At 45.2% G+C, this 22,756-nt stretch overlaps 2 protein-coding genes and 1 long non-coding RNA gene across 9 annotated transcripts in view; 1 reads left to right on the forward strand and 2 right to left on the reverse strand.

Moving 5' to 3' along the window:
* The window catches only part of PIP4K2B (phosphatidylinositol-5-phosphate 4-kinase type 2 beta), a 41,429-nt gene extending 33,489 nt beyond the window's left edge, over positions 1-7,940 (forward strand). For 4 of the 7 annotated variants that reach the window (XM_084857227.1, XM_084857225.1, XM_084857230.1 and 1 more), the window contains one exon: positions 5,973-7,883. In XM_084857227.1, coding sequence (XP_084713353.1) covers positions 5,973-6,053 — 81 coding nt within the window. In that variant the 3' untranslated portion in view covers positions 6,054-7,883. Of the gene's footprint in view, positions 1-5,972 lie in introns of all 7 variants that reach the window. The other 3 variants (XM_084857226.1, XM_084857232.1, XM_084857228.1) reach the window with 1 other exon arrangement.
* LOC146344402 (uncharacterized) lies at positions 6,951-13,374 on the reverse strand. The gene is made up of 2 exons (XR_014792208.1): positions 10,765-13,374; positions 6,951-9,221 (listed from the first exon to the last, which is right to left on the reverse strand). It is a non-coding gene; the product is annotated as an uncharacterized LOC146344402 (long non-coding RNA).
* Positions 13,375-16,642: 3,268 nt separating this feature from the next.
* Positions 16,643-22,420, reverse strand: PSMB3 (proteasome 20S subunit beta 3). Its single transcript, XM_084857242.1, has 6 exons — positions 22,338-22,420; positions 21,441-21,625; positions 18,575-18,682; positions 17,942-18,119; positions 17,218-17,312; positions 16,643-16,814 (listed from the first exon to the last, which is right to left on the reverse strand). The coding sequence occupies exons 1-6, from the start codon at positions 22,338-22,340 to the stop codon at positions 16,766-16,768; spliced, it is 618 nt and encodes a 205-aa protein (XP_084713368.1). The 5' UTR covers positions 22,341-22,420; the 3' UTR covers positions 16,643-16,765.
* Positions 22,421-22,756: the final 336 nt, after the last annotated feature.

The following is a 22,756-nucleotide window of genomic DNA, read 5'->3' on the forward strand; positions in this document are numbered from 1 at the left end:
TCACTGCCACAGCTCAGTGAATGTTCTGCTAGGGCCCCAAGAGCTCTTCCTCAAGTAGTTGTGGCCAGCTAAGACTCTGTTAATTAGGGAAACTATCCCCAACCTGGTGCCCCTCCCCAGATGTTTTAGATCACAACTACCCAGCATTTCTGAGCATTGGCCTTGCTGGCTAGAGCTGATAGGAATTGAAGTCCAAAACATCTGGAGGGTGCCAGGTTGGGGAGGGCTGAATTACAGTATATACAAAGTTAGGATTTTCCAAGCCACAGGAGTTGCTGGACTATCAAGGTTAAACTGTTGACATATATATGAAATGTCAGTGAACTCTATCACAGTTTGCACTTGCAGTTCTGGAACAATGGTTTGCGTGTTCTGAGGGCAGAGGCATAGGATTGATGTTCTATGCTATTTGGGAGAGGAGAGAAGAAGAAAGGTGATGGGAATTAGTTGATTTTATAGGCACATGCACACACACAATGCTGTAGCCTAATGCATCTTGAATTAAACCTCATTTTTCAGGGGCAACTCAATTAGTGTTACTTTGTGGTGTCCTAGAACACAAAGGTGGTCTATTCTTTTGAGGACCTGCCAGGATGCGTTTTCCTTTTTCTCTCCTGATCCTCCTTTCCCTTGTAGTCAGTGGCAGGACTCCAGTTCAGCTGTTGGGTTCTCCCCAATTCTTTTTCATGGTCTTTGTGCAGGCACACACATTGGAAAACCTGCACAGAGCATCTCTGGAACATTCTAGAGCTAGAATCTAGACTTTTGGTCACAGGCTATCCCCCCACCCCGTTTCAGCGCACATGCAAAAGGGGCAGACCACATGCCTTTCCAATCAGTTCTTTGCCCGCCACAGCAGTAGTATCAAGAGGAACATTCATTTGGCTTTTTGAGAGTTTTTGCCAAGGGATGTTGATCCCTGACTTCTTTTGGACTATTCTCTGGTCTCAGCCCTTGACCTTCATCTGATACCTTGGATGTTTGAGCTTATGCTAGTGCCACACTTGGGAGGGCAGATTGGCAGTCTTTATTTTTCTAGGGTGGTCTACCCTACCTTCCACAGAAGTGACCTTATTAGTCTTCTGTATGTGTGCCTTGACCACAAAGGAGGAGCATGTCTTGCTTACCTGTAACTGAAGTTCCTTGTGGGCATCTGTGGAGCCACACATTCTTGGTCAGCAAGGGGTGGAGCAGACAGAAAAGGTTTAACGCCCTCTTCTGGTGAAGGCAGGGCCAAACAAATGAAATCTTGTTCATCTAAAGGGGAGGAACCACAGCTGTTTGCAAGGGTAGTGAGGAGACTCCTCTTGCTCTCCCCATGTTGGAGTCCCAACCATTGCTTTAAAAAAAAGAACTTGGGGAAGGATGTACTGCTTCTCCTAGTGAAGCCCAGCTGCACCGCGTGGTTGCATTGCAGGCAGCAGGCCAGCCAGGGGTCTCCCAAGTGTCGCAGTGCTATCTGGCAATTGGGGCGGGGGAGCAACACAGCCATGACTTGCCAGGCATCTCGCCCCAGGGAGGGAAGACTGGCAGGATCTGTATGGGTGAGTGGACATTGTCTTTTCAGCTTGGGGCTATGATGTCCATTAGTAGAGAACGAGTAAGAGCTCTTGCATAGGAAACACCTCCCCACTTGCACAGTCCACTGCCATTGCAGGAGTACAGTCCATGGTGTCACCAGATGACACTGCTCCTACTATCTCGGCTATTGCCATGGAGGGGGTAAGTGGACCCTGTGAATAAGCAGTGGGGTATGGTTTCCAGGTGGGGTTGGGGGATATATCTCAACCTGACATCCTTAGTTGTTTGAACCAAGTCATCAAGTAAATTGCAGCCTCCCTGGCCAGAGAGATCGCTTGTTGATCTCATAAGCACAACAGAGAAGAAGAATGCTTCCTTGCTAGGGATTCGTCCGTCCTCCTCCTCCCCATCTTCATCATCCTTCTCCTCACACCCCCTCCAAGCCCACTCAAGGCACAAAAAAGAACAGCACTGCCACAACTGTGCCAGGTTGAAAAGTTCCAAGGCTAAAGGTCAGGGGAGCCGCTATCTACTTGTTTATGCCCCTCATGAGGGACCTCCAAGGCTTCTGTGACAATGTGACCAGACCAGGCGGCAGCCCCAGCATTGGATGGAGCACAGCTGGGGTGTCCCCTGAGCAGCATAGCTGATGTGGCGGGATCAGTCTCAGGCCAAGATAAGGGTCCCGATGACAGATCAGAGGGGGAGTTCTCAGACAAGGAAGCCTAAACAGCTTCTCGCTATAGGCTGTTCGGCATGGATGCTTTCCCTGTCATTTTAAACAAGCCTATAAGGACATCAAAGCTTTCGGTACCCACTCCCACAGCCAGCCCCACAGTTGCAGAAGTGCAAGAGTTTCTGGGAGCATCAGAAGTGTTTCCGTGCTCTGGCCATCCAGTGCCCGTATTGCCTTTCCCAAAGTTGTCTTCTGAGGTTTTGCAGAACGAGTGGAAAAATCTGAGCAAAACTGCCCATAACTTTCACAGTAAGTTATACAATCTGCTGGGTTCTATCATGGATTCACTTGAAGTCCCTGTAGCTGTGCTCTCCAAGGCAGTGCTGCTGTGAGAAGTTTGGGGGTCACTTCTAGACTCAGAGGAGTGGAAGAGCACCGTGGCCCTTCATCGCCCACATGAGGCTGCTACCTTATCAATCAGAGCAGCTGCAGCCAACTCCATCATTGCTACAACATTTATTATGTGAGCATGTGCCCAGCTCCAAGACACTCCAGCTGGAGTGAAGCACCTCAGAGGAGCTAAACAAGTTAGCCAGGCAGCAGCATCATGGGAGATTCCTCTATTGACTCCTTACAGCAGGGCTGCAGAACATCTTGCCTACCGGGCTCCACAATTCAACCTGCAGAGCCTCCTGGGATTCCTCGCTGGAGGGCATCTCAGCTGTTATCTCCTCTTGGCATGGACTGAGTCCCCAGTATTGAGCAGCTCCCAGTGCCCCCGTGTGTGAAGCTGCTCAGCAGGCATGCACCAGGAAGGGCAGCCAGCGAAGCTACTCTGTCCACGCCAGTTCATGGGGTCTCTGTGGGAGCCTCTTTGGGTTCAGGTAACCACAGACACCAGTGTGACAGGGTGGGGGGCCCACTGCGGGAAGAAGTGGTACAAGGCATCAGGTCAGTAGAGAAGGCAACCCACCCAATAAACTGGCTGGAACTCAGAGCAATCAGCTTCGCACCGATGGCGTTTAAGAGGCCCCTATCAACCATCGGGGATGCTGGGGGTCCAGTGGGTTGCAGAGAGAAGCCAATCTCCTATTATCACAGGCAGAAGCCAATCTGGCCTTGGTGTCATCGGAGTATGTTCAGGGGATCCAGTATATTCAGGCAGGCTGGTTGAACAGGACAACTATAGACTACACAGAGTGGCCTTTGAATCTGAAGGTGTTCCAGGAGGTGATGAACCATTGGGGTCTTCCAACGATAGATCTGTTTGTGACAGGGGCCATCAGGAAGGTCAGGAGGTTCATACCTTGATTGACACACCAAAGCCATAGACGCTTTGTTATCTGAGCGGCCTCAGGATCTCCTATATGCTTTTCCTCCATTTCCCATCATCGCAAGGACATGACGCAAAGTCAGAGCCCGCAAGGCATTGTTTCTCCTGGTGGCACCAGTATACTGGCCAGGAGGCTATGGTTGTCTAATCTTGTGGATCCCAGTGTGGATCAGCCATGGAGGATTCTGAAGAGGCTGGATGTTCTAATCCAGGGTCCAGTCCTTTACCCAGGCTGGTTACTACTCGGCATCTGGAAGATGAATGGAGGCAATTACTGAAGTCAGGTCTTACGTCAGAGGTAGTGAACACTATGTTGGCCTCCTGGCACTCTTTCACTAATAAGATCTACAAAATGACATGGAAGGTGTTCCAGAGGTGGTGTAGGAGTCATGGGGTCATAGTGTAGAAGGCTCAGAGTCCCAAGGTTCTCACTTTTCTGCAGCTGGGCCTGAAGAAGGTCCTGGCGACAAGCACCCTCAGGCAAGTTGTAGCTATTGGGAGCATATTGAACACAGGTGGGTCAAGTTCTGTAGCCTGACATCCCCAGGTTAAGTGGTTCTTGTGAGGGGCTGTGTTGATCTTGGCACCAGTGATCCACAGGTTCCTGTCTTGGGATCCATGGTTGAATGAACCTAGACAGCAGCCCCTTTCGAACCCATCCAGTTGATTCCCATGAAGGAACTTGCATGGAAAGCCTTGTTGCACTGACTTTAATGTGTAGAGTGAGAGAGTTGGGAGCATTGTCAGTGAAGGAAGAGCCTTCTACCTACCTTTCTTCCAGATCGGGTGATGCTTAGGGCCAATCCCAGTTTTATGCCTAAGGTAACTCAGTCTTCCAATGAGGTGGTTCTCCCTAATTTTTGTCCTAATCCAACTCACCTAAAATACCATAGGTGGCACAAGCTAGATGCATATAAAGCATTGACAGTTTATGTCAGGCATTCCCAGTGATCAAGGTGCTCAGATGCCCTCTTTGTGACCTATAAAAGGGGGGACAAGAGGAAGAAGGTATCATAGTCCACCATTCGTAGGTAGGTCAGAGAATGTATTGGGCTAGCATACATGTCACAGGCCAGAGACCCACCTTGTGGTATCACTGCACATCCACTACATAGCTCTGCAGCTTCGGTGGTGCTGTTTATAGGAATGCTGCTCAAAGATGGCTGTAGAGCAGCTACTTGGGTGAATCCATCCACCTTGATTCGACATTACAAACGAGACAAGTTTGCCTCAGTGGAGGTGTCATTTGGGCAGAAAGTCCTGCAAATGACACCAAAGACACTGCTTTGGAATCTCTTTCCTACCTGCTTCACCTGCTTGCTGACTGAGAATGGAAGCTTGGACCTACCATGAAATATCCTTCTGGTCAGCAAGGGGTGAAGCAGGTAGACCCTTCTGACCAGGCCAGTTCCTCTCCTGCATGGGGGAAGGGTGTATATTGCATTTGTGCAGTACCCCTAATCGCTTGTTAGGAACTCCAGTGACACCTCTCTGTTCTCTTTGTTATGTTTTCTTTTGCAGGGATCCCAAGGTTATAATGGCTAAAAGATGTTTGTAAAAATATGTTTCTTGGGTTATTCAGTTTATTCTTTTAGCTTTCTGCAAGTCTTGTGACTGAAGGGGTTCCTCCCCTTCCAGATGAATGAGATCTTGTTTGCTTGTCCCTACGTTCACCAGAAGAGAGAGTTAGCTCTTCCCTACTCCCCTGCTCCTTGCTGACCAGAAGGGTATTTCACAGTAAGTCCAAATTTCCGATTCTCCCACCTCACTGCTACAGGTCAGTATTATTTTTGGCCATGGCAGTCCTTGAACTGCGTGAAAGGCCCCTTTGAGCATGTGCACTGGACCTTGGGATGTATCCCGCCACCTGAAAAGTCTAGATTCTACCTGGAGAATGTTCCAAAGAAGGTGCAGCCTTTCCCATATATGTAACTGCTCAGATGACAACTCAAACAACTTCAGTGACAAGTAAGCAGCATGTCCTGTGTGTGTGTGGGAGGGAGGGAGGGAGGGAGGGAGGGAGGGAGGGAGGGAGATTGTGTGTGTGTGAGAGGTGGGGTGAGAGAGAGAGAGAGAGCCTGTGTGTGTGTGAGAGAGAGAGGTGGGGTGAGAGAGAGAGAGAGAGAGAGAGCGCCTGTGTGTGAGAGAGGGGGGGGATGTGTGAGAGAGGGGGGTGTAAAAGATTGTGTGTGAAAGTGAGTGTGTGTATGTGTAAGAGAGAGGGTGTGGGGGGAGGAGGAAAGTGGTGCTGAGATTCCACCCTCTTAGGATCCTTGCAAGATGAAGCTTTTCCTTCCCCAGTGGGCAGAGTGGGTAGAACTGTTTTCTACTCTTCTAAACTAGGTTGTATGCTTGGGGAAACCTAGATATAGAATTTACTTACTGTGGTCCTCATGCTTGAATGGAGTTGTACTTCTTTCAGCTGTTCTTTTTGTCTTACAGGCTGGAGCAGAGATTTCCACTGTTAATCCAGAGCAGTATTCGAAGCGCTTCAATGAATTTATGTCTAATATCCTGACATAATTGTCTTCCCATCCTTGGCAAAAACTTGGAGGGAGAAGAGAAGAGAAAGAGGGAAAGAGGGGTTCTATTTCTAAAGCAGCAGGAATACAGTCCACTCTGCTGGGGTGTGATGTTCTGTGAGTGTTTGATAACGGTGTGACCTAGCAGAAACTAACTTCTAGATGTAGATCTCCAAGTACTCCACTTGACCTAATGGAAAAGTGTGAATTTTTTTTCTCTCTCTCTCTTATTTTGTTTGCTAAAATATCCAAACATAAACCTGAGGAATTAAGTACTGTAAAGATCTACACTTCTTTATCGTTGAAGAGCATCACAGTCTCCAGATGGTCAGATGCGAATGCGAATAAATCACAGAGGGTAACTCTACAAACAGATAGTTCCTTCGACTGGACTGCTGTTCTTCACTCGGAGCAACCCCCTTTGTTGCTTGTTGCTCTAAGAATTGGACAGGAAATAGCACGCCATTTTGAGGGCAAACTGTTACAGTGATGTGGAAAAGCCATTTTAAGTAAATTGAAGCAAAGACTTCCTTACCTTATTTTGGTATTACAATTTTTTTTGCACCGATTGTCATTTCAAAACAAATGGGCGGGGGGAATATCATGACAAGAAGGCTGCTTAAAATTTGATGGAAATCAAGAAGAAAAACAGTTATAAGAAGAATTCATACACCTACCAAGATATGATATAGAAGAATATGTAGCAATATGAAATCAATCTCTGATGGGCCACAAATACATTTGTCTTGCAACAACTGACATAAATTGCCTCTGTAACATAACTCTTACCAGTGTTAATTTAATCAAGATTCAGTCAGCCTTTTAAACTTTGAGCTGGTTGCATACCCACAAGATGATGTTTGTCATAAAAAAAGCTACCACTTTTTAAAACAACGTATTGTGTTGTGAATCAGTGTGTTAGAAATCTGTCTCCCTGGAGTTCTTGGTGATTCCACCTTGGGAGGAATCCAAACCCAGAACTTTGGAAAAAATAATAAATTGATGCAACTGACTGCTCTGTAACCACTAGGACAGACTGTCCTGCTAGGACATGCTATTGGAATAACTTGTGCTAGATCACTTTTCTTAAAGAATTCAAACTCTCGTCCCATTTGAATTCCAACTTTTTTCGTACATCTGCAGACTGTAACCTCGGATTTCACAGCCTCGCTTGTCGAAACAGCTGAAGATTTTGAATGCTATGCATTAATTCTATGTTTAATTATTATTTGGGGAGGGATTCTTTTTTTTTAAAAAAAGATACAGATTTAGCAGTTTTTGAACCATCACCTTGTAATCAAGATACTTTGCTTACTCTGCCTTGAAAGTTTCTTACACATGCCTTTCTTCTTCTGAATGTGGCTGTTTGGATGTTTGTGTCTGTAGTACATTTTTTGCTTTGTGGATTTTGTCCTGATGAGAGTGTGGTGAATGTTTTTTTTCTTCCTTCCCCTGTAGTATATATATGCTCCTCCTGAGATGGGATCTCCCCACCTCTGCTTTAAAAAAATTACTCCACAGTTTCAAAGGCACAAAAAGGTTTGCAAAGTTTGAAGATCATAGAGTATGCTGTAAATAGTGTAAGGTTTCTTAAAAGCCTAAATTAACCCATTTATTAGGAATGGGATATGAAAGTCCCCTTTCTGTTTACCTGTGACTTCAAGGCAGAATTATTATTTTTATGTCAGAAGCCACTGTTTGCAGTGTTTAGGGGTCCAGCTGACTATACCATAAATTAAGTGTGAATATGTGAACATATTTTTAAAAGTGGGAATGGATATGTTGACAGGCTGTAAATGTTTTAATACCAGAAATTTACTCTTTTCCTCTTAAAGTGTGCACTTGAAGTCTGTTGCAAAATAGAAGATATAGTCTGACTTTAGCCTGGTAAGGTTTTCCACTCCTAGCTGCATTTGTTATGCGGGGTTTTTCTTTTTTACTTTTAAAAATAATTTCACCATACCTTCTGTAAGTTATAACTAGAAATAGGTAAGACTTTACATCAGATCTTTCTTCTTTTTTTTTCTTTTTTTTTACCACAATGCCAAAATACCTGCAAAATACCTGAAGTGTTTGTTTTAGGAGTTTGCTACTACACCGTTGAAAAGACCATGGAAAAATGCTTTTCCCACTCGAGCAAACACAATCCAGGAACTAAATCACACAGATTAAGCTCTTACCTTTAAAACTCTGTGACAACCAATAACCCCATAAAGCATATCTAGCCACACAATCTGCCCCATTGGAATCCCCGCTACGGCAGCCTGCATGCAGCTAAACACTGTCATTTATAGGCAAAACAGTGTGAGCTGTTCCTCAAATTTGGGCCCACAAGTGTATCCAGTAATGCATCTCGGCAAAAGCCAACCTACTGAAGCCTGAGAAGTGTTAAGCCCAGGGTTCCCCATGTGGAGGCATGAATAGGCACTAGATGGTTTTTCAAGTTCCTCCGCTCTAATGCACTTGCCATGTGCTGCACCGCTCTTGTTTAGGCTGATAACCTGCCTCTTGCTGCATCGTACCTCAAGTTGATACAGAACACTTTTCCTAAAGTCATCTTCAGCTCCCATCACTAATAGCCCCATCCTTGATTTTGGCTTCCTATCATATCCTGCCATCAAACTTCTAGTCCTTATTGTTAAAACTTTGCCCTTGCCTATACACCTTCTCTCTCCGTGCGCCACTCCTCATGCTCCATCAGTACATCCTGTCTACTCCCTTTACCATATCTAAATGTACCTTCTGCTATGCTGCCCTCTGGATCTGGAGCTACTTTGCTCTTCTCCAAGACCCTCTCAAGGCCCAACTTAAGTAAAGCTTGTCCTGATTCACCCTTGTCCAATCTTACCAACTTTTCCCCCTTAACCTACACCAGTTATTCAGTCTCTGAGCTCCGCTCCAACCACTGAATGTCAATAACAATCTGGACAGGGTCTGCAACACTTCGATACAGCCTCTAGAATGCCATGGGGTTAATCCAGAATCTTTCTGGGTGACCTACTTTTTTGGGCTCAACTGGGCAGTTGTGTGGCTGGCCTATCTTCTCTCCCCTCTGTCCCTGTAATATTGGTTTTGACTGACAGGTCAATGGCATTCAGGTTCCTTTCCATACAGGAGCCTGCTGAAGGGTCACTTGCAGTCAGGGCCAGAAATATTGGAGCAAGGATAACTGTTTTGCAGTTGGCCTCTGTACACCGCCACACTGAAGTTGAAAGGAAACACACCCAGATGGGGGCCAAGTCAGGACTTTCAGCTGTAATTCAAGGGGGTTGACAAAAGTGGGGCACTAACCATTCAGGAAGTACAGCCAGTGGCATACGGACACCTCCATCGTCGGGGGCTCATAAGTAATGGAACAAACCAACATCATTTCAAACTTAAGGATTGCCTTTAATACCGGGAGGAAAATCCTTGGCAGTCAATGACTGCCTGAAGTCTGGAACCCATGGACATGACCCAATGCTGAATTTCCTCCCTCGAGATGCTTTGCCAGGCCTTTACTGCAGCTGCCGTCAGCTGCTGCTTGTTTGTGGGTCTTTCTGCCTTCAGTCTTATCTTCAGTAAGTGAAAGCATGCTCTATTGGGTTGAGATCAGGTGACTGACTTGGCCACTGAAGAACATCCCACTTCTTTGCCTTGAGAAACTCTTGGGTACCTTTTGCTGTCTGTTTTGGGTCATTATCCATCTGCAATATGAAGCGGCGTCCTATCGGTTTGGCAGCATTCGGCTGAATCCGAGCAGAAAGTATAGCCCTATATACTTTCTGCTGCTTTTATCAGCAGTCAGGTCATCAATAAACACCAGTGACCCGGCTCCATAGGCAGCCATACATGCCCATGCATAACACTGCCTCCACCATGTTTGACAGATGATGTGGTCTGCTTTGGATCATGAACTGTTCCTTCTCCATATTTTCTCTTCCCATCATTCTGGTACAAGTAAATCTTGGTTTCATCAGTCCAAAGAATCTTATTCCAGAACTGGGCAGGCTTTTTTAGGTGTTTGCTGGCAAAGGCTAATCTGGCCTGTCCTTGAGTTTTACCAGTGGTTTGCACCTTGTTGTAAAGCCTCTGTATTTACATTCATAAAGCCATCTCTTGACCGTAGATGTTGACAATGACATGCCTACCTCCTCAAGAGTGTTCTTGACCTGGCTAGATGTTGTGAAAGGGTTCCTCTTCACCATGAGCAGCATTCTGCAGTCATCCACTGTAGTTGTCTTCCGTGGTCTTCCAGGCCTTTTGCTGCTGCTGAGCTTGCCAGTTAATTCCTCCTTTTTCAGGATGTTCCAAACTGTTGTGTTGGCCGCTCCCAATGCTTTTGCTATCTCTCTGATGGGTTTATGTTGTTTCCTCAGCCTAATGATGGCCTCCTTCACTCGCATGGACACCTCTTTGGACCTCATGTTGGGGGTTCCAGTGAACAGCTACCAAATGCAAATGTAACACTCAGAACCACCTCCAGGCCTTTTCTCTGCTTGATTGGTCATGGAGCACCCAGGAAACAGGCCACACCTGGCCATGCAGCTGCTTGTCAGCCATTCGTTCCATTACTTATGAGCCACCAATGATGGGGGTGTCTGTATGCCACTGGCTGTCCTTCCTGAATGGTTAGTGCCCCACTTTTGTCCAACCCCTTGAATTACAGCTGAAAGTCCTGACTTGGCTCCCATCTGGGTGTGTTTCCTTTCACCTTCAATGTGGTGGTGTACAGAGGCCAACTGCCAAAATTATCCTTGTTCCAATATTTCTGGCCTGGACTGTAGATGTCTGCCCTCTTTTCCTTTAGATCTGCCTCCCCAAAGGCCTGAGTTTGGTTTTTTCAACCTTTTACTTAAAGAAGTAGTATGAAATCTTCAAAATGTGTGTGTGAAGCCAGGGCAGGGAGGATGACGAGGACTTTAGCACCCATTACTGTTATCTTCTCTTTGCCCAGCCCTAGAAGTCTACCTACTGTTTTCATTCCTATCTCATCTTTCATGCCTCTGAAGATGCCTCACACACTTCCAAATTCTTTAAGCTGCATCTTAGAAGTATAATAAATTATATGGAATAAACAGAAATGTGGAGTTGCTTTTAGAATTGCTGAATCTTTATTGTTAATGGTAGACTTTGACTGGGTCCAGATGATACGCCATGGGTTATTCAAACCCATGACAAGCTGCAGCACCCACAGGTACCAATTTGCACACGCAACCCCCACTCAGGGGCTGTCGTGCGGAATGAATCAGGCGAGCGTGGTGTATGTGAGGGTTAAACAACCCTCAATGCTGAAACAGACCAGCCTGGTTTGCACAATTAAATCGCCCTGCAATGGCTTAAATAAGCCACCATGGGTTGCAGGCACACATTCTGGAAACCAATCCCTGCCTTGTAGCCTGTCATGTTATCTGAACCCGGTGAGGATGGGTTGTTGGTGTGATTAACAAACCACACACAACCCTTATAGAGCTAATGGGTTGTTTGTTGACCATACCAACAACCCACCCTCGCCAGGTTCACACAACACAACAAGCTATGGGGGGGGATTGGTTTCCAGAATGGGCACCTGCTAACCACATTGCCTTATTTAAGCCACTGTGGGACAATTTGATCATGTGAACCAGGCCACCACAGGTTGTGTGAGGATTGTTTAACCCTTACATAACCCATGCTCCCCAGGTTCGCCTGACACAAACTGAGTTTACATACTCAAAATGGTGGCTGCACATGCCCCACGGCCATGTTATGCGAACAGCCCCTTTGTGTTTCTGTGGTACAGCATTAAGATGTTTTTCTCCTGTGAAAAGTGAAATGAACCTGACAATTCAGTACAAATGAATTGTGTTCAAGGGACAATCTAATCAAGGGGGTTGCTTGGCTGTGGTGCTGTGGAGGGGGGGGGCATGTGCTCTCCCTTCAGAGTAGTTGGCAGTGCTGACAGCTATAGTTGCAGTGGCAGCTGCTGATCAATCTTTGCTTTTTCTTTTGAGCTCACCCCCAAAACTTATTGCCCTTCTTCTGATATTGATCTCTCCAGACTTTCCCTAGTGTCACCATATCATTAAATGCAACCCTATAACTAAAGAAGCTGGTGTAGTTGTACATTAGAAGTTTTTCTGAATAACCTAAGGTGATCGCATTGGCAATGCAATTTTGCTTCCTTATGAGGTGTCTGGTGATTAGACTTCTTCCCAGTTGGATCATATCCAGCTGAAGAGTAAAATGGCATTTCTTTATGGTGGGGACAGCTGTCTTGCCAGGTCTCCCCCTTGCTTTCTGGCAGGTGCTCTACAGTGAAGATTCAACCCTAAAGGATTAGACTAATTTGTGAAGGAATCTATTAACTAGCTAAATGGATGTTCCATGTTCTGAGGTAATATATGTCCTTATGACCTAAATGTGCATGTTTGGGGGAGGAAATCTTGAGATAATGTGATTCTGTGCACCTTGAGTTTGGCTGCTGTCATCCACATCCATCCCTACACCCTATATTGCTAATTTACTGTGACTTCATATAGGTGACCATACTGAGGCACTTGGCCTGGAACCCCCTGCACCAGAAAGAGACACGGATGTCACATTTCTAAGGGTCAAACTGAACATGATGCTGACAACTATGTTTAATCGTATCTTCCGTGTTCAAATGTAGAGGAGGAGCTGGTGGTAGAATCTAATGATATTGAGAAGCACAGCACGTGGAGAGCTGAACTCTCTTACCATCCTGTGCTCAGTTGCTTCTGGCACTTTTCACACATCCCACCTGCCTGGGAAAAATTCAGATGGGGAAGGGTTCAACTCCCCTAATTCAGCTGCTCCTGTTGATGTTAAACACACATCCCCTTTTGTAGGTGAATGGGCCAAACACATGGGCTACTGCTGTCCTGGCTCCTTAAACCCTATGAGAACCTTGGTGACCATCTGTGCAGTACCATCCCAGGCAATTTTAAAAAATTGTATGAACTGTGAAAGCAGCCCTTGTGTTACTAGCTAGGGTGAAGGAATATGAGCCAATTCTGTCTACATTTTAAATTCAGTAGCTTCGGTTTTCATCAGTCACCTCCTTATCTTATGCCTGCATAGCATATGCAATGGATTCAAAGGTGTTTAAATGTATTACAAAGGTTCAAGTAGGGATGTAACTGATGACAAAAAACTGAATCTTAAAACTAGGAAAAATGCACCTGTTTAGATTTTCACAAGTACTTAAAAAAAGGAATTGAAAGTCCAATGTTCTTATGTTTGCTAGTGGTATGAGACACTTAAGTGTGTTGAAATGCATGCGTATTAACAAGGTGAAATATCCCAGCTGGGGTGAACAAAATAAAATTAAAACTTTGTGTAAAACTTTCTATTAAATGTGTCTTTCCAAGATCGAAAAATATGGGAGGGAAAGGTGGGCTCAGTGTGGAAGATTACTGAATTCCACACGGATTCAAAATAACCAGCAATATGCCAATTTAGTAACAACTGGATTTTGGCTTATCCATTTTTTGCCTTCCACATACTTTGTAAGGCCCAAAATGTACTGGAAATGTAGAAAAGGTTTCCTTTTAATCAGATTCCAAAAATCACTTCGGGTCTTGAGGACCTTCACCCTAAAAATCCTAACTACAGCATATCCGTCTGTTTGAGTTAACTAGTTACATTGTAGCTTTAAGGTGCAATCCTAAGCACATTTAGACAGAAAGAGTCCTACAACTCCCAGCATTCCCAAGCCACCATGGCTGGCTGGGGAATGCTGGGAGTTGTAGACTTTTTTTTCTGTCTAACTATGCACAGGACTGCGCCTTTGGTTAGTCTAATCTGTTAATTCCATTAAAATCCACCTCCCCGCAGATGCTTGCTTCTTCCTTCAGAGCAAGATAATGAAAAAAATACACTTGGCTTTTATCAGAAGCTAGCAGTAATTTTGCCCTTCCAAGGGAACTCCCTATAACTTCCTTCTGGCACTACGAACCACAGGCAACCAAAGACAGCATTCACTTGAAATCAATGGACCAATCCAGGAGGAAGTTCTGCACAACGCCCACAGAGATTAATCCAAGCTGTGCAATGGCACCATCTATGAGTCTTTTGTAGGTATGGATAGGACTTCAACTGTTTTTAGCCACTTCTGGCTCTAGTAGTAACTATAATAAAGGAGTATCCGAGACTTCCCAATTGACAAAGATATCCTTAAAAATGGCAGTTTTTATTAAGTGCAAGCTATCTTCTTACAAGAAGCTTTTAGGGATTTTCAAAATGACATTTTAACTGAAGGTTTTTAATATGTAAATGTACTGAAATTTAAACTATTTCAGGCAGGGATGGGCAACTTCAGGAGGACCAGGATAAATTTTTGCCCCCTGGACCCTCCTTGCGTCCACAGGGCCCTTGACAAAGAAAAAAAGTGAAACCACCGGTTTGCTGCCAGAATTTGGCAGCACACCACTCCATAGCACATTTACACTTAGCTAGTTTACAAGTTAAATTTAAAAAAAAAATCCGGGAGGGGGGGGCAGTGGGGATGCATGTGGCCTATGGGCCACATCTTGGCCACCCATGATTTAAAGGTAAACAGCCAGACTAATGAAACAAAGATTCATCAATTGCCAACCCAACTATTTACTGCCCTTAAACTATGTGGATTTGTCCTCAAGACTCCACTTAAGAAGCACCACCTTGGCCACTATCCATTTTTGGGTGCACTCTTAATAATGCGATCCTCTCCATGTCTACTCAACATAATCCTCATTTGAGTTCAGTGGGACCTGCACCCAGATACAGTTAAAATCATCTGGTCATTAGCAGGTCTTAAAAGTAGGTAAATACAACCTAAGATGAACAACAACACATGACATATTACACCTTGTCATTATTTATTTTAGTGAAATAAAGCCAAAATGGAGAAGCGATGTGTGAAAAACTAAGTACACCCTACGAATCAATAGCTTGCAGAGCCACCTTTAGCAGCAATAAGTTGAAGTAAGCGTTTTCTGTATGACTTTATCAGTCTCTCACATCGTTGTGGAGGAATTTTGGCCCGCTCTTCTTTACAGCAGAGCTTCAGTACATTGAGGTTTGTGGGCATTAGTTTATGCACAGCTCTCGTAAGGTCCCGCCACAGCATTTCAATTGGGTTGAGGTCTGGACTCTGACTGGGCCACTGCAACACCTTTTCTTTTTCAGCCATTCTGTTGTAGATTTGCTGGTGTGCTTGGAATCATTGTCCTGTTGCATGACCCAATTTCGGCCAAGCTTCAGCTGTCGGACAGATGGCCTCACATTTGACTCTAGAATACTTTGGAATACAGAGGAGGTCATGGTCGACTCAATGACTGCAAGGTGCCCAGGTCCTGTGGCTGCAAAACAAGCCCAAGTAATCACCCCTCCAACCACCATGCTTGACGGTGGGTATGTTTGTGCTGATATGCTGTTTGGTTTTCGCCAAATGTGGCGCTGTGCATCGCCAAACATCTCCACTTTGGTCTCGGCTGTCCAAAGGACATTGTTCCAGAAGTCTTGTGATTTGTTCGGATGCAACTTTGCAAACCTAAGCCATGCTGCCATGTTCTTTTTAGAGAGAAGAGGCTTTCTCCTGGCAACCCTTCCAAACAAACCATACTTGTTCAGTCTTTTTCTAATTGTACTGTACATTTAACATGCTAACTGAGGCCTGTAGAGTCCGAGATGTAACTCTTGAATGTTTTGCAATTTCTCTTGAGCATTGCACAGTCTGCCCTTGGGGTGAATTTGCTGGGACGTCCACTCCTGGGAAGATTGGCAACTGTCTTGAATGTTTTCCACTTGTGAATAATCTTCCTCACTGTAGAATGATGGACTTTAAATTGTTTGGAAATGGCCTTATAACCCTTCCCAGATTGATGGGCAGCAACAATTGCTTCTCTAAGATCATTGCTGATGTCTTCACTCTTTGGCACTGTGTTAACACACACCTGAATGCTCAAGACCAGCAAACTCCTGAGACTTTGGCTTTTACAGAGGTGGTCACACTTGCTGATGATCAATTAATCAAGGGCATTTGATTAGCAGCACCTGGCTGCTACTTAGCCTCTTCATACCTATGGAAGCAGTAAAAGTGTACTTAGTTTTTCACACATGGCTTCTCCATTTTGGCTTTATTTCTGTAAAATAAATAATGACAAGGTGTAATATGTCATGTGTTGGTGTTCATCTGAGGTTGTATTTACCTACTTTTAAGACCTGCTAAGGACCAGATGATTTTTATTATGTCCTGATACGTAAAACCATAGAACTCAAAGAGGGTGTACTTTCTTTTTCACATGACTGTGTGTACAGGATGAAGTAGTCCTTTACACAGCAGTCAACTTATGAGCTTTCCTACCACCAGTTTATGGTGGTTGCCATGAGCATGCTGGCTGGGGGATGCTGGGAGTTGTAGGACTTTTTCTGTCTAAACATGCATAGGATTGCAACCTAAATGGCTATTAGCCAGATAAATATAACCTCTATGTGAACCTCTAATGCCTCTATGAGGCAGTACATTGATATACTTCAAACACTGACAAAACACTGACTTTCCCTCTATGGCTATAGCCTACAATTTTCAGATGTAAGTCTGAACATATTATAAATGAATAATAGAACTTAGTAAAACTCTTTATTCTACCAACAATACATTTTACTTTCAAGGAGCTCTCTTTGACTACAAAGTTATAACAGGACCAGCATTCCAGCCACCAATGTTGAGCATTCCAAAACAACCATGACTTAGTCCATGCGAGCTTTCAGTGTTCGGGTAGTTATCTTGTCTTTCTCACTGATGAAGGAATAAGAAGGGGAGAAATATTGTCACACTATTGTCAAACAGCGGACACTTTCATTGTACCTCTTTGAGAAGCCCCAACAAGCATCACCAGCTCAGGAAAAAGGAGGGAAGCCTGACTAGATTAGTCCATCTCTCCTTTCTTCCCCTACAACCACAGTTATCATTTACTCATTGGTTCCCACTGCTCTCTAAATGGACAAGCATCCAGGAGGGAGGGAGGCGAGGTCAAATTAATGATGTGCCTTCTGCATGAGTAGTTCCACTGATTCAACCATGCTGTTGGTAAGGGGACAGCTACTCTCCCTGCAGCTAAGCCATGGAGTTCAACCCACAAAGATGTTTTGGGGAGTTGACATATTAAAGACGCCCATCCACCGCCACTCAAACTACTTACATCACATGGACTATTACACCCATGCCAGACACTGCATCTCTGTCCACCGCATTGAGCATGGCTTGGCCTATGGTTTCAAAGAGGTGATCTGGTTCCTACATTCAAAGAGAAAAAGAGAAACCCGAGTCTTATAGTTGACTTCCTTTTTAGGGCTGATTCAAACAGGCAGGGATATGTTGTGTCCAGAATAAGCCTTGCCTGAAGGGGATTAAATCGAGTTGCCTCTTTGAAAGGTCCTGAAGGTTTGCAATTTCATAATGGGAGAGTGGGGAATTACAGCACACCCCAGCCCTACTGAGGGATTTATAGAGAATGTGAATAGGGCTGTAGCTGCACATGCAAGCCCTGCCCCTAAGATTCCTGTCCCATCTGAAGTGGGATTCTTGGTACATGCAGGTGAATGTGCTTAGAATCCTCTCCGTGATCAGGAATCCTGTGCTTTCTAAGCACATTCACCTCAACGCACTTAGAATCATGCTTCAAACCTTCGCACTGAACAAATGAAGGTCTCTATCTGGAAAGAGGATGTTGGGGTAGGGTTTGTGCACACAGCCCTGCAGCCCTATTCACGTGTCCTCTATGAACATTAATAGGCATTCTGTACCATCTGAAGTTTTTTTTTTTAATCAAAGGTAGTCTCTCAAAATCTAGCCTTGAGGTTCTGAAAGCACAAATGAAACCTACAAGAGCTCAGTGCTGGTGCACTCATGGCCATTCCTCTTACCATATCAGGTTCCCAGAGGGACTCACACATGCCATACATCTGCTCCGCACAGGTCCCACTGACCACAAAGTCATCTGTTGTCATTGGACAGCCGATCAAGTCTAAGGAGCAGACAAAGGGTTCATACGTGACAGGGTCCAACCCAGCTATCACTGGTTCTGTGTAGTAAGGTCCAAACCTGGAAACACCAAGAAAAGGCTAGTATTGATTTAATACATTCTCCACCAAATGACACATAAATATGATAACTATATTAAAAAAAAATTGTAAACACAACTTTGGAAAAAAAAAAGGGGGGGAGAAAAGATGCTGGATGATAGGAAAATACATCCAATCATATTTCCCTTTGAATATGTAGAGTTTATGCTTAGTATTTGGGAGCAGGACATAATTTTCTCACCATGCCCCAAATCAGGGATTCTGTAACTCCCCAAAAGTAGATGAGTAGAGCCAGCTACCATGCAGAGATTGCAATGTAACCAGGATTCATCTTCAATTCAATCCTGAGTAGCAAAACATCTAGGAGTGGGGTACATGAAGAATTCCCTATGTCATTAACTTTTTTAGCTGAAATGCAATTCTTTTAGACACTAGCTGACTGCACCCAAGAATCTCAGATGCTTGATCCTTTACCGTCTCTCATACAGGAGGTTGGACACCATACTCATCAGAGTCTGCGGTTTGATTTGCCTGCCTTCTTTCAGTTCATAGAGATTCAGCCGGAACTTGAGCCTTTGGGCACTGTAAGAAAAGATAAGAATTGGTATCAAATCTATTTTAAGGCATCAGTCCCATCCTCCCCTCTAATTCGTGTGATTGAGGTGGCTCATACACATATTTCAAAACATACTGGCTATGTTCCCAAGAATCTTATTGCGCTGGTGCATGCAGCCTGATCAGGCCTAATACTGTGACAGATAAACAAACAATGAAATATTTGCTTACAGCATGTCATCCAAACCAGGGCTCCTGGCTTGTTGCTCCCAAAGAAACCAGGAATTGTAAACAAAGAACAAACCCTGGTTTATGATTCTGGCTTGTAAGAGGAGCAACAAAAGCCAGGATCCCAGGATTGGGTGACACATTTAAGCAAATCCTTGTTTGTTTAGCAGACATTTATGCAGGGAGGAGCACCAGCATGCAGCTTGTTCACAAGAAGCCAGGATTCTCCAGAATCTTAGCTTATTCTATGCAATAACAGCTCCATGGCATGGCATACACAGCCGTTTACTGTAAAATCCAGGACTATCATGAGCAATTCCAAGATAGTTGCTTCATGCTTTTTTATTTTGTTTAAAAGACCAAGTTCACAGTCCTAGTTGTTGCAGGATACAGCTGAAAAACATGCAAGTGGTAATTCAGAAACTAGTAAGGGACCTGTGTGGAACTTCCAATGGCTAGGCAACTAGGCTTCTGTACTACTTAAAATTTTAAATTAGCTCAAGTTTAGAACTTTCTCCCTGTTGCCTCCATTATTTGGAAAATCATTATTTAATGCAAATGCCGCTGTTATGGCTCTTCAGCCCAACTTTTTTTTAAAAAAAAGATTAGGCGTGACATTCAACAAAGTCTTCCTAAACCATGTTTGTATATATCTGATTTGAATGACAATACAAATTTCCATTGTTCTAGAAGAAACAAAATAATAGTGGGAACTTGGGGGGGGGCGGTTTAGAAAATGAAACCAAGGATTCTGCATATTTTAGTATACAACTCAAGAGTGTGTGGAGGAGAAGAGTGATTTTGCTGTTGCTAGTGTTAAACAATCACTTGGGAATCAGAAACCCTTGCCAATTTCTTGCAAATCACCCAGAGATCTACTGGTAGATCCCAATCTACCTTCTGCCCAGCCCTGATCTACAACTTGCACATTCCATCTGCCTTTTTTTACTGCACTCCTACTTGACTACTCAGGCACAGGAAACTTCTGTCCCTATGCCAGCCTTCCACAATCCGGTGCCTCCAAGATGTTTGGGACTACAACTCCCAGCATTCCTGACGATTGGCAATACTGGTTGGGGATGATGGGAGTCCAAAATATCTGGAGGCACCAGGGGAAGGCTGCTCTATGCTCTCCCCACCCATCAACATAACTGATGGGTAAAACGGCATAACTGGAGTTAACCATGCCATTTTCTTATCATAGAATAGTAGGGTTGGAAGGGGCCTACAAGGCCATCAAGTCCAACCCCCTGCTCAATGCAGGAATCCAAGTCAGAGCATCCCTGACAAATGGCTGTCCAGCCTCGTCTTGAAGGCCTCCAGTGTGGGAGAGCCCACCACCTCCCCAGGTAATTGGTTCCATTGTCGTATTGCTCTTACAGTCAGGACGTTTTTCCTGATGTTCAGCCGGAATCTGGCTTCCTGTAACTTGAGCCCATTATTCCGTGTCCTGCACTCTGGGATGATCAAGAAGAGATCCTGGCCTTCTTCTCTGTGACAACCTTTCAAGTACTTGAAGAGCGCTATCATATCTCCCCCCAGTCTTCTCTTCTCAAGGCTAAACATGCCCAGTTCTTTCAGTCTCTCTTCATAGGGCTTTGTTTCCAGTCCCCTGATCATCTTTGTTGCCCTCCTCTGAACCCTCTCCAGTTTGTCTGCATCCTTCTTAAAATGTGGTGCCCAGAACTGGACACAGTACTCCAGATGAGGCCTAACCAGTGCTGAGTAGAGGGGAACTAGTACTTCCTGGGATTTGGAAGCTATGCTTCTATGAATGCAGCCCAAAAGAGCATTGGCCTTTTTTGCAGCCACATCACATTGTTGGCTCACATTCAGCTTGTGATCGACAACAATTCCAAGATCCTTCTCGCTTGTAGTGTGGTTGAGCCACGTATCCCCCATCTTGTAACTGTGCATTTGGTTTCTTTTTCCTAGGTGCAGAACTTGGCATTGATCCCTATTAAATGTCATTCTGTTGTTTTCTGCCCAGTGCTCCAGTCTATCCAGATCACTTTGAATTTTGTTTCTGTCTTCCAGAGTATTAGCTATGCCGCCCCATTTTGTGTCATCTGCAAATTTGATCAGCATTCCCTGCACCTCCTCCTCCAAGTCATTAATACAAATGTTGAAGAGCACTGGGCCCAGGACTGAGCCCTGTGGTACGCCACTCGTTACCTCTCCCCAGTTTGAGAAGGTCCCATTGATAAGCACTCTTTGAGTCCGATTCTGTAGCCAACTGTGGATCCACTGGATCGTTGTTTCATCTAGCCCACTTTGAGCTAGTTTGCTCATCAGGATATCATGGGGCACTTTGTCTAAAGCTTTGCTGAAGTCGAGGTATATGATGTCATATACCTCGACTATCATCTGCAGCTTCCCAGCAAACTTGCCAAGTGTGCCATTCTTCCCACTTTACAGAGTTGGTATCACAAGCTGGAAAACAACTGGGAAAAACTAGTTGCAAGTCAGTGGTAGCATCCCAGCGGCAGTCTCCCACTCACTACCACTGGACCACACCAGTTTTCTTGCTTATACCTGCTCCAATGCAAATACTTACACTGTCTGTACATCTGTGGCAAGTCCAGCCAAACCAATGAATAGTCTGTCTCCCATTGGGAAAATTTTCTGGAAGTCTGTAGTAACCATCTGAGCTTGAATGCCAAACCTCTGGTCAGCAGCAATGGCCACACAGTTTTTCCCCTTCATGGCCATTACAGCCCCCCCATTATAGGACATAATAGACTGTGAAAGGAGAAAGACTGGTTAATTGATACAGTCAGGAAACAGTTTTTGCTGTGCTCACTAGGTTGGAGATTTTTCAAACTAAGAGTACAACACGAGCTTCTCTAGTATGAAGGCAAACTGGACATGGATGAGATTAGTGTGGATAAACTCTAACAAGGCTCCCACTTTTTTCAGCTATTTGGCCTATCCATGGAGGGCTTTAGAGTAAATAAATTAGAGCGGGAGTGCAAGATCTGGAGACAGCCTGGCTTTCATCTGCTTCGCCAGTGTTCTGAGGGGGAGAGAGAAGAGGGCACAAGCTAAACTCCTGCGCTGCTGGATGAAGACAGGATGGGTTGAAATATAATTTTCTACATTTCGTAAAGCGATATAGACCTCCAGGTAACAACGCAGACAATACTGGCGTATTGTACTTCTTCTAAGGGTTGCAACAAGGTAATATACGCGAACCTCTTTTAATACTCAAAAGCATTATACACATGCAGGCTTATTCCTACTACTACCGCCGCCGCCGCTCTGCCCAAGGCCACGTTCAGCCCTGCCCCCATGAGAATGCCGGTCGGCCTGCCGGCCCGCCTAGGCCCCGGAGGCCCACAAGTGGCCGTGACGGCCCGGCGCCCTCCGCCGGCGCCCAGGGAGGCCTCCGCCTCGGCAGGCGGCGCGCAGCCAGCGACCCCGCCGTAGCCCCGCTCCGCCCCTGGGAACCCACCATGGCGGCGACTGGACTGGACGGGACCTGCCGTGGCGCACGCAGCTCCTCCGCCTTCCCGCGGCTTCCTTCTTTCGTTTTGCGGCGGCGGCTGCTAAGCCCCGGCTTCTCTCCCCTACCAGGAGAAGATGCGACTGGGCAGCCAGTAACTGCCAATCAAGGCTCTGCCTATCCGAGCGGTTGTCAGCAGAGGAAGTGAAGAGTCATGTTTTTTTCCCATAGAGATAAAATAGAAGAGTAACTCATGTTATTGCCTGGAGATGTAACTTCCGGGTTCACTTCTGAACGCCATTTTTAGTGTCTCCCTCTCCCCCCCCCCCCCCCATCGCGTGGAAATGAGGGATGGGTGCTGAAAGTAACGGAAGAAATCAAGGGCTTCCGATCTTATTTCGTCTGAACAAAGTAATGTTTTAAAGGTT

Source organism: Heloderma suspectum, chromosome 5, assembly GCF_057233095.1.
Source record: "Heloderma suspectum isolate Gila_16-S chromosome 5, 16-S_ref, whole genome shotgun sequence".
Taxonomy (NCBI): Eukaryota; Metazoa; Chordata; class Lepidosauria; order Squamata; family Helodermatidae; genus Heloderma; species Heloderma suspectum.